Source organism: Eulemur rufifrons, chromosome 15 (genome assembly GCF_041146395.1).
Source record: "Eulemur rufifrons isolate Redbay chromosome 15, OSU_ERuf_1, whole genome shotgun sequence".
Lineage (NCBI taxonomy): Eukaryota > Metazoa > Chordata > Mammalia > Primates > Lemuridae > Eulemur > Eulemur rufifrons.
This window is the reverse complement of record NC_090997.1, coordinates 33,403,453-33,416,121: the sequence shown is the minus strand read 5'-3', so window position 1 is coordinate 33,416,121 and position 12,669 is coordinate 33,403,453. Positions and strand designations below refer to the sequence as shown.

At 32.8% G+C, this 12,669-nt stretch overlaps 1 protein-coding gene across 1 annotated transcript in view; it reads right to left on the bottom strand.

Moving 5' to 3' along the window:
* RIMS1 (regulating synaptic membrane exocytosis 1) overlaps nucleotides 1-12,669 on the bottom strand; it is a 467,111-nt gene that overhangs the window by 267,201 nt on the left and 187,241 nt on the right. The window contains exons 3-4 of the mRNA XM_069488784.1: nucleotides 10,877-11,090; nucleotides 8,303-8,314 (exon numbers count right to left, since the gene is read on the bottom strand). Coding sequence (XP_069344885.1) covers nucleotides 8,303-8,314; nucleotides 10,877-11,090 — 226 coding nt within the window. The remainder of the gene's footprint in view (nucleotides 1-8,302; nucleotides 8,315-10,876; nucleotides 11,091-12,669) is intronic.

Genomic DNA, 12,669 nt, shown 5'->3' with positions numbered 1-12,669 from the left:
CTAAGTAGACATGTAGTTTAGAAGCAAATAGGCACAAGCTGTTCTTTTTACTGAAAGGTTTGAGTAGGGGTGTTGACTAAATTATCAAACAGTTTTCAACCTGTACCTTAAGATGAAGTTTTAGGGAATTCTATTTATTAATATTCCATAAAAATATTATGCATCAATATAGCATTATATTTATACTATAAATAAATACATATGGATACAAACTTTTAAATTATATTTATTAAATAATAAATTTGTGGAAGAAATGGTTTATTACACACATTTTGTATCAACCATTCAACCTAACATAGTCATGATAAAATATAATTAAAAGTCCCTGAATAAATGAATAACTGAATTCATGTTACCCAAGAAAAGTATTTTGCTGTTAATTATCATAATTAATTTTGGTGGCTGATTGGTTAAATAAAATTAAGCTTAGTGATTAAATGCAATTGATTTTTCTTAAATACCAAATAACTTTCATATTAAATTGAACAGAAAGAGAGCATCTTAGCATGCATGACCATCAAAACTGCATTTATTGAAAAGATTGAGAGAGTAATTTTGAAATAAAAATAATTATATGTAAGACTCCTGATGGGGAGAAAAAACTACAAATGAATAAATAAGTGAATGAATGAATTAACACAAAACTATGAAGAATTCTATTTTAGTAGCTCTTCTGGGATGGTGACGTGAACATCTCTGCAGACCTCCCCTCGTCGGCAAAACAGTTATAACTGATAAAAATTATTTTTTTAAAACAGCCATTTAAAGTATCTGGAAATTGTACAAAGGGCATATAGCAAATGAAGAAATATTTATTAAATAAAATCTACTAAGTTTCTGTAAGCAAGAGTCTGTGGCACTTGAGCCACAACAATCTCCCTTCCTTCTCCCCTGAGTTCAGCAAGACGGAAGTTCTATTCTAGGTGGGTTCAGCCAAGAACGTGGGCTTTTTTCATCCCTAATTCTTAGTCAAGGGCTACAGTATCTATCCCAAAGGGGAAGGCTGCCAAAATTTCTTATCCCTACTTCCAGCTCCATGTTGCAAAAGTTCTATTACAGGCAAGTGCAATTGAGTGGTCATGGGCTCCCTTCCACTAGCCAGCTTTCAATTATAGAGTTGAAGGTCTACCTCAGAGCTACACATTGCAGGGAAGATAGACTTCACTGAAATAGTACAGGCAATTCACTAAACAAATAAAGAATCAGACAAGCAAACAAAAACCAGCTCCAGGGGTGGGGATCAGGGTCCAAATTTGCTACAGTGGCTGAAAGCTTTCCAAATTTAATGAAAACATTTTTTTCTACACATCTAACAAACTCAATGAATTCCAAGTAGGAGGAACACAAAGACCTCCAAACCCAGGCACATACACATCATAGTAAATGTCAAAAGGCAAAGACAAAAAGAAATTCTTGAGAATAACATGGAAAAATCAACTCATTATGTCCAAGAGAACCTCAATAAGATCAACAGCTGATTTTTCATCAAAGACATTTGAGGCCAGAAAGCAGTGGGATAACATATTGAATGTGCTGAAAGAAGAAAAAAAAAAAAAAAAAAAAACCTGTCAACCAAGGCTCTTGTATCCAACAAGGCTTTCTTTCAAAAATGAAAGTGAATTAAAGATACTCCAAGATAAACAAAACCTGATAGAATTCTTGGCTAGAAGACCCACTTTACAGAAACACTGAGGGAAATTTCTGTGGCTGAAAGTGACATCAGATGATAATATAAATCCACAAGAAAAATAAAGAATGCTGGTAAAGATAATTAATAATTACATAGGTAAGTATAAAAGTATAATTTCATATTTCTCCTCCTTTCTCAAGTGATTTCTAAATATTGTATAAAATAATGTTAATATAATAGTATTGTCAAGACTGTAAAATATAGAAATAAAATATATTTGGCAGTAGCAAAACAAAGGAAGTGATTGGAAGCAATGTTGTTTTGGTACAAAGAAATGACACATAAAATTATATAAAATAATAATTATAACAACATATTGTTGGGTTTGTAATGCATATTGACATAGTACATGTAAGAATAACAGAACAGAAAAAGGGAAAGATGAATAGAGATATATAGGATTAACATTTTTATCTCTCAGTGGAATTAAGGTAGTATAAATGTGAAGTAGATTCTGATAAAATAATATATTAAAAACTCAAAAGCTGTTAAGAAAATAACTCAGAAAATATAGTAAAACACACTGAAAGAACTAAAATATGACTACAAAATATTCATTGAATGCAAAATAAAGCAATAAAGAAGGAATAGAGAAACAAAAAAAATAAAAACAAAATGTAAAATAGGAGACAAAATATTGTCAATAATAACATTAAATATAAGTGGGTTAAAGAATGCAATCAAAAGTCAGAGATTGTAAGACTGAATAAAAACAAAACAAAACACAATACAAGACTCAAGTGTATACTGTCTACAGGAGACACACATTGGATTCAAAGATAACAACAGGGTGAAGTTAAAAGTATGGAAAAAGACATACTATCTAAGCAGCAACAATAGAGATCTGGAATGGTTATACTAATATTAGACTAAATAGACTTGTAACCATAATACATTCTCCACTAATGGCAGCATTGGTAGATAATCTACCTATTGGTGAAATATGCTGGATGTCAGATACTAGGGATATATTGAAAGCTGGGTGGCAGATGACAGAAAATATGGTTGTTACTTTTTGTGTGCATCTCTTTGTATGCTATTAAAAGCTCATATCACTAGAGAAAATATATTGTGCCCCATGAAAGAACAGCCTTTTAAAATATTGGCTTAAGTTTCCGTGTTAATTTTGGACTTATGGCTGGCTGTGAGGTAAAACTGAAGTTGCCAATTCTCTCTGTGTGTTTAAAAAATAGTCTTCCTAATTGGTCATAAAAATCTCTGACTTTGCACCCTAGGAATAGTTAGTTCAGAGAGACAGATATTAGATTCCAAGTTATCTTGAATTTCATAGATCTCTTATTTTGATTGACTCATATAGATTGATAAGTACTTACATAATTCTAACTTACGGAATAAACAATCCCTAGAGAAGAAAGAAACTGAGCTTCTAATACATTGAATATGTAGCCTTTAAAAAAGTTCAATCTTAAGAAATTGCTAACTTAGAAGTGTTTTATCTAGAATAAAAGTTCACACAATGTGAATCATTGCACATATCAAACTATAATAGTTTGATAATTTTGGCTTAAAAATAGTTTTATGAAAATCCAAAGAGATACCACTTCACTTCACATACAACATGATGGCTATTAAGCAAAAAGACAATAACAAGTACTGACAAAAATGTGAAGAAACTAGAACCTTCATTCGTTGCTGTGTAGCCACTTGGGAAAAGTTTAGCAGTTCTCCAAAATGTTGAGTATTCATATGAACCAGCAATTCTGCTCTTAGGTGTGTAAACAAGAGACATGACAATTTATGTTCACAAAAAAATTGGGAAGTTTGTCCACAGTTTAGTTGTTAGCTTTGGGAAAGCTGTGTCTACCACAGCCATTTCTTCATACTAGAAAAGGCTAATTTTCTACACCCTTGTGTAGCTCCCTTAGTACCACTATGAAGTCTTATTTAATATTGATTTGCCAAATTATAATTTCCTGAAACAGATTTTATAACTGTATTAAATGACGATGAGGGGGACAAAACCAAGTCTATCAAGGACTATAAACTTCCTAATGATTATTGAATATTAGCAAACATTTTCAAAATATTTAGCAATGCTAAGTACAAGAGATTAAAATTTCTCAAAAAACAGTGTAGCAAATTTCAAAAATAAATTTGTAATAAAAAAATTCACAGCTTTCTGAATTATCTCACATAAAAGGTTTGCAACTTGATGTTTTATTCCCCTCTACAATAAGCAAAGAAAAACCAGACAACTTGAGAAATCTAATCAACCAAGTTGCCAAATTAAAGTTCTCCTCTTGATAGATTTTAACATTTCCTTATTATTATATTTATCTATATTTATTAACTTTCTTATATAGGCCTCTATTATCTTTCTGGGAAGAATCTCTAAGAGAACTTCTGTCAGAGAACTCCATCAAAGTATCTCGGAAGAAAAAGTGTAAAAGTGGGTCCAGGCAAACTCTTACAATCACTTTTTCAAAGGATTGAAGGTTGTAAATTAGGATCATCTGCTTCATCATGCCATGAACTAAATATGGATAATTCTGAGAAGATTTTTTTCATAATAAGAATAAATATTTAATGCAATCATGCAAATCATTTTTTAAAATGATTATGATTTTACTGACTTGCTTGCCTTTATCTAATCCTAGTAAGAGAATAAAACCCAAAATCATCACTTTAGTATTTAAGCGTACAGTCTGTGAGTGCAAAGTTTTTAATGCTGTTAAGAATCAATCATCCCACAGATAACACCTTATGATAAGGCTATTTTCAAACTCAGCTGGCAATGTCCCACCCCAGCCAACTCCCACCTTTTATAAGCTTTTTTTTAATGGAAATACGTTTGTTTTATCAATATATCATTTAGCACAAGGTTTAAAAACAAACACCAATGGAAAGTTATAAGGAGACATTTAAAAAATTGTAACTTTGTACTATGGAATGTACTTAAGTAGTAACTTTGACAGTCGATATTTCTGACATTTCATTTTGACACTTCTTGCTTTATGTTATTGTGAAGATACATCCTCAGCCTTTCAAATGCATGGTTTGGCTTGTGATTATCCTTCAAATTTTGTTTCAGAGCAATTTTTGTGAAACTATGGATAAGTCAAAAATTTATGTTATTTTTGAATATGAGTTCAGTTGTGGAACCAATGCAGTGCAGACAGCTCAAAATATCAACGAAGTGTTTGGGAAGGATGTGGCTAATGAACGCACAGTATTCTTGTGGGTAACCTGAGACCGAGGTGGATAATGACAAGTCGAAAGCTTTAGTGGAAGAGAATCCATCTCAAACTACGAGTGAATTAGCAGCAAGGTTTGACACTATTTCAACAATATTGGACCATTTGAAACAAATTGGCAAGGTAAAGAAGCTGGATAGATGAGTACTGCATTAATTAAATGAGCAACAGAAGAGAAACCATCTCAAAGCTTGCCTTTCTTTGCTGTCAGAACCTAAAGGCAAACCATTTCTACACACTATCATTACATCTGATGAAACATGGATTTTTTTTGACAATTGCAAGCATTCAGCACAATGGTTGGATAAAGATGAAGTGCCGAAACACAGTCCAAAACTGAATATTCATCAAAGAAAAGCTAATGGTGCCTGTTTGGTTGTCCAGTGCTGGTATTATCTACTACGGCTTTATGAACCCTGGTCAATGGATTGCAATGGATGTCTATTGCAATCAACTGGACAAAATGATGAGGATGCTTGTGATAAAGCAGCCAAGACCGGTCAACAGAGACAGGCCAATCCTTTTGCAAGACCACATGTTGCAACAAACAATGCTGGTCAAACTACACTTGGAAACTCTGTCATCCACCGTATTCACCAGGCCTCGCACTAACTGACTATCACTTCTTCCAGGCTTTGGACCACTTTTTGCAAGGAAAAATACTTAATTCTCAACAAGCTGTGGAAAATGCCTTTCACGATTTCATCACCACTTGCTCTCCAGGCTTCTTTGCTGCTGGCATAAGCAAGCTACATTAAAATAGCAAAATTGTGTCGATAGCTCAGGCACATACTTTGATTAATTGCACTGCTTCTTGTTTGAGATATACACTAAACTTTTTATTCGAAATCGGACATTTCCTATTTAATGATCTATAAATGTAGAGCCTTTAATAATTACCTTGATATTAAAAAATTTTATATGTGATATTTAAAAGGTAAATATGTGCAGATTTCACATTTTGAAAGAATAAGAAAATGATAGGGTTCTTTTTTTTTCAGAGTCATGCTGATATTTACTGTAAAATATTCTTAACTTAAAAAACCTGACCCTTTTTGTGAAAATATAAATTATAAATGTAGCAAGATCATTTTTAGTTGCTATATTTATAAACCAATCTTCCCCACCAAAAAAAAAAAAAAAATTGATAAAAATTCATGAGAAATCCCAAAGGAATTGAATTTTAAAGATTCAATTCAGCTAACTTAGTAGCAGCAAAGGGTTAATGTCATCAATGGAGCTACCTAAACGCAATCCTCCATCACCACATAAATAGTAAAACAAAGATAAAAGCAATTTAAACAGACTATAGAGAGTTTTATAGCATCTCTATATATTTAGGCTTAGAAGACAGATTTCAATAAAGTAAAAAAAAAATTAAAATTTGACCAATGAGAGTATGCCCCTGTGAAGAATAATTTCCTATTATAAGCCATTACATATATCCATTGCAAAGTGATTCTTTATGGCAGCCATTTTCTTTATAAGCAAATACACAATCTTCCAAGTTATTATTAGATCTGATTTAGGCTAAGGGTGAAGTTTTAAAATAAGATACTCCTGGGCTGAAAAAATATTATAATTAATACCTTTTTAATGTATAATTTTTATACCTTAGCTATCCTTTGGACCTCATATCAGTATTTCATATATAGTTTCTTCATTTCAATACTTCATATCTAGTATTTTAATTATATTTCTTCACCAATTTAATAGACCAACTAAAATTCATTATTATTATTTTGATCAAAATAAAGATTGCTTGTAAAAAAGTTTGATTTACTCTTATTTCTCTTCCTTTCCACCCATAACAAGACCACACACACATTATAATTTCTCTACATAAAATAAAAGAGCTCAGGGGAATAGGGAAAGGACTGGCAATTAAGTAGTTTGTCTAATACTCAAGTTATTCTCTCTAACATGACTATGACAAAATCTGGCTTCAGTTACCCTGGACTAGAAAAGCAATTCATTGAACAACCTCAATAGACTAAAAAGGTTTTGTGAGAAGTTATGACAAAGTACTTAAAAGTAAAGTGGTAGATGTATGCATTCTAATTGCAATGAAAAAAAATAATTGAAAGTGATTGTCTTTTACAGGTTTTTCCCCTTTATTTTTAGTCTGAGAATCACAAAATCCACCTGTATCCTCATTACCCAGTAATCATAACAAGCTCAAATAGCCTGCTGTCGTGGGAAGTGCTGTCAAAGAGATAATGAGTCTGGCCACCCCTACAGGAGTAGCTGAAATCTTATCACCAACTCTGCATAACACTAGCATTATTATTTACTTACACTCTTATGCTTTAAAGGAATTTAAAATTATCCACATTAAAACATGGAGTCCATCCAAAGTAATAATATTTATGAAACCACAGGTGTAATATTCTAGTTATTTTTGTTAAATATAGTACATTATTGCATTAAAATTATATCTCCTAAAATGATCCCACATGCCATCAACAGTACAGCAAGAAAATTAGTGAAAATAGACTACCCTATATAATTTTGCAACCTGATTTCTTTTTCATAGAAAAAATTGATGAACATATACTAGCATCAAGTTTAAAAACACAGATCAATGTTCAATTTAATGTCACGCTTTCTAATTATGCACTGCAGTGCATCATTTATGCTTTAAAAATATTGAACAAAGGCAGCTGAGTTAATATATTGAACCTGAAATACTCATTGCCTCAGTCTCCTATTGGGAGATTAATGAGCTGTGAGGAAGTTGTAATTTACACCAAATCAAGGTATATAGCATGTATACAAAGGAGAGGCTGACTGAAGCTTCCATTTGGAGCCTATCTTTCCAAGTACAAACAGCCTCTGTGGTTTCTACTGCTGAGAAGAGTTAAAAGTGACCTTTCTTTTCCCTAAGGAGGTATTTCTACACAGGAGAGAAAAGAAAATGGAAAAATGTGGTTCAATATGGCAACTCTGCTACTTGTGTTCCACAGATAATTATATTTTGAGTTTTTGATTTGAATTTGATCCATTCTCCCTAAATCACTATTTCTGCAATAAAGTTTCAAATCACCTGCCTGTGCATCCACTGAGTGCTGAGAAAAATAGAGCCCATAAGAATTTATTGTTCCTGAAGGCAGGTAGAAAAATCATTAAAACTCAAAGAGTTAAGAAAACAAATGAGCTCACAAATGATATAAATCATATTAAAATCTCACTGTCTTCATGAATTCTATCTACCCTATTAATAAACTTTACCTATTAATATAAAATTCTGTAATGCTCCTAGATGTTCATCTTATTTTTTTAAATGAGAACTGGGAAGGAGTTCTTCCTAGTATTTAATTTCATTGTGCCACATTCACTTAATAAAGTTCACAACAATATTATAACAAATGATAGAAAAGAAAGCATGGATTCTAACCACTTTGTCCTCCTTTGGGAAAGCATCCAAGGAAGCAGAGTAGAGAAGGAAGAAAAAGAAGAAGAGAAAAACAAAAATGAGCCATATATTAATAAACCGATTTTATGAAAACATCATGTGTTTCTTCAAAGTGTTACAACACAGGTATTTTGAAAAGTAAATGTTTACTGTTCCTAAAAAATAGACATTGTTCAACCCTTCATTGAAAATACACACATATGAGTCCTGCTATACGTTAGATACAAGAGTTGGGCACAATAATTTCTGAAATTTTTAGAATTGAATTAGTACATATACATTTAAACTATTCTTCAGAAAGAAAGGTTATTTCTCTACCACATCTAGTTTCCTACTATTGAAAAGAAATATTTTATTAAATGCATAAAATTGTATAAATAATTTTATTAAATTACAGTTAAAATATTTATAGTCACAATTTGAAAAAAAATCTAAGAATCAGAAATGTTTGTAATAAATAAAAACGGGAAGGGAAATATGTCAACTGTTTTAGACATAAATTATTACATAGGCAATATTTATTTGTGATACACATTTCAACATTTATGTCATAGGAAAAACAAACTTCATATGATGTTTTTGTCTTATGCTCAAATTGAAATATCTTAAGTTGTGCTTTGTTTTGTCTTGTTCCTTTAAATATTTTTCCAAGATTGGATGGGTTTGGTAAGGATTGGGTGAATTACAATAGGTCTGAGCCTCCTCTCTGATGCCTAAGTATCTCCAAGCTCAATTCTCTTTAAACACCTTCTCCTTTCAAAAACCCGAGTTTGATCCTAATGATTTTAATATCTCAATAGTTAACTGTATTATTATTGGCTTACCTCAAACCTCTCATGAGAAGTTACGAGCATTCAACAGTTATGGGTGCTTAGCCAGCGCTAACACTCAGCTGATCTGCACCTGTTTGTTCACTGCGAGCATCTTTTCAGACTGAACAGTGCCCTTACCATGTGGGTTGTTAAATATTTTGAATATCATCTCCAGGTTTCACCTGTGAGAATATATTCCAGAATAGTGTATTTAAGAACACTAAAGAAGGGGAAATTAACTAGTAGATCTTGGGTACTTTCTATGTGCCAGACACTATCTTAATACCCAAGCTTGTTCTAGAAAGGCTCTAAGGCAGCATGTGAGGATTACTCTTAACAAATCATGTTAGGAAGGAAAACAAAAACTTATGTAGTCTTAAGAAGAAAATCTAAAGAAAAATTAAATATGCTTATAATAATGACCTAAATTTTAATTATTTTATTTAATTCTCATAACAACTATATGAGATAATTATTAGAATTCAGTTTCTTAGATAAAGAAACCGTTGTTCAGAAAAGCTCATTATCTTTCTAAAGCCACAGAGATAATAATCATCTCACCTTAAAGTAGGAAATATAGTGATTATATTCAGTGCCTTAATTCCATTGTAAGAGATTTCAGAATATCCTACTTACACCTCAACTAAACTACCAAATAATACAATGTTGATTAGCAGGTTTGTTTTAATTTTAACTGTGATCTTCCAAATTAGGAGAATATCAAAAGGGCTTAAAAAAGGTTTCATGTTAGTTTTAAACATGAATTTGTATTATATTAAATTCTATTCATGATTAGATAATATAAGAAATTCTTTAAAGGAACACTAGGAATTCTTTAGCTGTATGATAATTGTAACTTCTGCATTATGCTTGCTGCAAACCTATATCAAAGAAAACTCACTCACATTTTCTTATAAATAATTCCACTGTACTAATGTAGAGACTATGATAAAGTACAACATTAAAATGTATTTTGAACTAAATAGTTATTAGAATTATTCTAGTATTTCAAAAATAATAATATTGGGTCCTACCATATTAGCATCTTAAGGCTTCAAAAAATTGCATTTATTTAAAGCACTCACATAATAGAGGAGTATCTCTTATTCAGCCCACAAAAGGAAATCACATCAGGTAAGAATACGTCTCATAGAGAGAAAAATGAGAAGTGCAAACATCAAAATTTCAAAAAGTATATTTTGACATACTCTTTAAATATCTAATTGACTGCCACAAGACAAGCCTTGGCACAGTATTTCTTTAACATGCTAGTAAATCTAAAATTACTCTCATAGAGGCTAATCATTACTTAATATACGACAGTTTTTTCCTGCATTTTACCTTTGTTCAATCTGAAAGCGAATGTTACAGAAACTAAAAGTAGTTAAAACATTTTTTTACAAGAAGAATTGGCCACAACTTTTAAGAGCTCTCTAATTCATGAAGATGCCAAGTCTCCTTTTACCATATTCTTCAGAAAATAAATTTACCCTTCCAGGTAATCCACTGTTGATTTTGAATAGAAATCATGCATCAAGATACACACATATGGAAAGTGGCTTTTTATGAATCCCTATCCCACTACCATGAACCTTATGAAAAACAAGAATAAAATAAGGGAGTGGCATGTTAATGTGTATATTTACGCACGTCTGCTTTCTAACATGCATGCGTTTGCATGCTTGGGAGGCATAATGGTTTTTATCCGCATCCACAGCGTGCCTTAAATTCACGGAACACTCACGTTGTTGGATCGCAGAGACACGCGGCCTCCGCAGCGGGCGCAGAACTTGGTGCGACAGTAGGAGCAGAGGTGGCCGCACCCATCGGCAAACTTTGTTTTATGGCAGATTCCACACGTTGGTGCATCATCTTTGTGCTCGCCTTGGTAACGCCGCGCTTCTTCCCCTATCTTTCTCACTTGTTCCTTATAGCTTTCAAACTGTTGATGCAATCTCCTGGGCAAAAGAGAAAACGATAGCAAACTAAGTTAACGATGGAAGGCAAAAACAAGAACTCCCAAATAGAATTATTCCTAACAAAATGGAAATGTAGCTATTTGAACTAAAGCAACACCTACAAAACTATTCCCCCCATTAATCTTACCTTCAAAGGTAAGAAGTGTATTAGCATGAATTCCACTAGTCCTGGCTTTGCCTACTAGGACTGAACTCTCTAAAAGTAGAATCTATATAAGCGCTGTTTGTCCCCAGCAGTGGAATTCCTGTATCTACTCCAGGCCTCTGCTTCTTTTAGACAAGTGCCTTTCAAAATATTTCAACTGGGAACTCAACACTTTACAATGTGTGCATATAACTGAAGCAAAAATTACAAAAAATATTTAGCCTAACTATATATGATGTACCCTGACATTTTTCTATCCTATTCTAAGTTTAATACTTAAAACAATTCAAAAATAAGTTTGTCACAGTAAATTGATTCCATGATCTACTATTTGAGCACGATGCACACTTTGAAAAATACTGTTTTAGCCTACATTGCTAGGCAATCTGTCTTCCACAAATATCTTCCTTTAGTTCTATTCCTGGAGACTACTTATCTATTTGGCATCAAGCATCTGATTTAATACACTACACAGAAAGTTAGCTTACACATTATATTTGAGCTCACTAGTCCTTCCGTGTCACTTTGAAAGTTCTAAACCACACTTTGCAGATAGGCAGACTTTTATATATGCCGATTTTTCTTGCTCTCTCTCAGGTTATATGTATGAGGGATGCTACCACTCTGTATTGATAACTGTTGGTGGTAGGACAACTAAAGTCGTTGAGGCAAACCATTTCCCAAATGAATGTTCACATTTAATATGGTTCAAGGCTCCTCCCTTTTCCATAAATTCAAATCCCTCAATCCTAAATGTCTACAAGTAGTTTGCTATTCCGAATAGAACACTGTGACATCCAGTGAATCCCCCAGTGAAAGGATGTCTTGACTTTGTAAATGAGATCTGAGAGAGCTGTGCTAAGCCTAGTCAGTAGTCATTGGCCATTTCACCAAAAGAGAAACTCCTGGGAAATGGTTGCTCAAATTCATCTGTGTATCTGAGAGCTAGTTTGCTGGATTCGAGTATTTGCTAGGACGCAGAGTACACAGGTGCTATTGTTAATTCAGGCAGTTAGCTTGATGCTCTCCGTCTAAGAGAACTGTTAGGAGCTAGTACTTCCGGGAAACAGAGTCAAATAAGTTAGGTCCAAGCACTGTAGTTTTGAGGTTTTGGGATTTCATTATATTTTTGTTTTAACATCTAACAGCTCTTGAGCAGAACTTTAATGATTACTTTAAAATTCTTTTTTTGTTTTGGACAGAGTCTCGCTTTGTTGCCTGGGCTAGAGTGAGTGCTGTGGTGTCAGCCTAGCTCACAGCAACCTCAAACTCTTAGGCTTAAGCGATCCTACTGCCTCAGCCTCCCAAGTAGCTGGGACTACAGGCATGTGCCAACATGCCCAGCTAATTTTTTCTATATATATTTTTAGTTGGCCAGATAATTTCTTTTTATTTATTTATTTATTTTTTTGA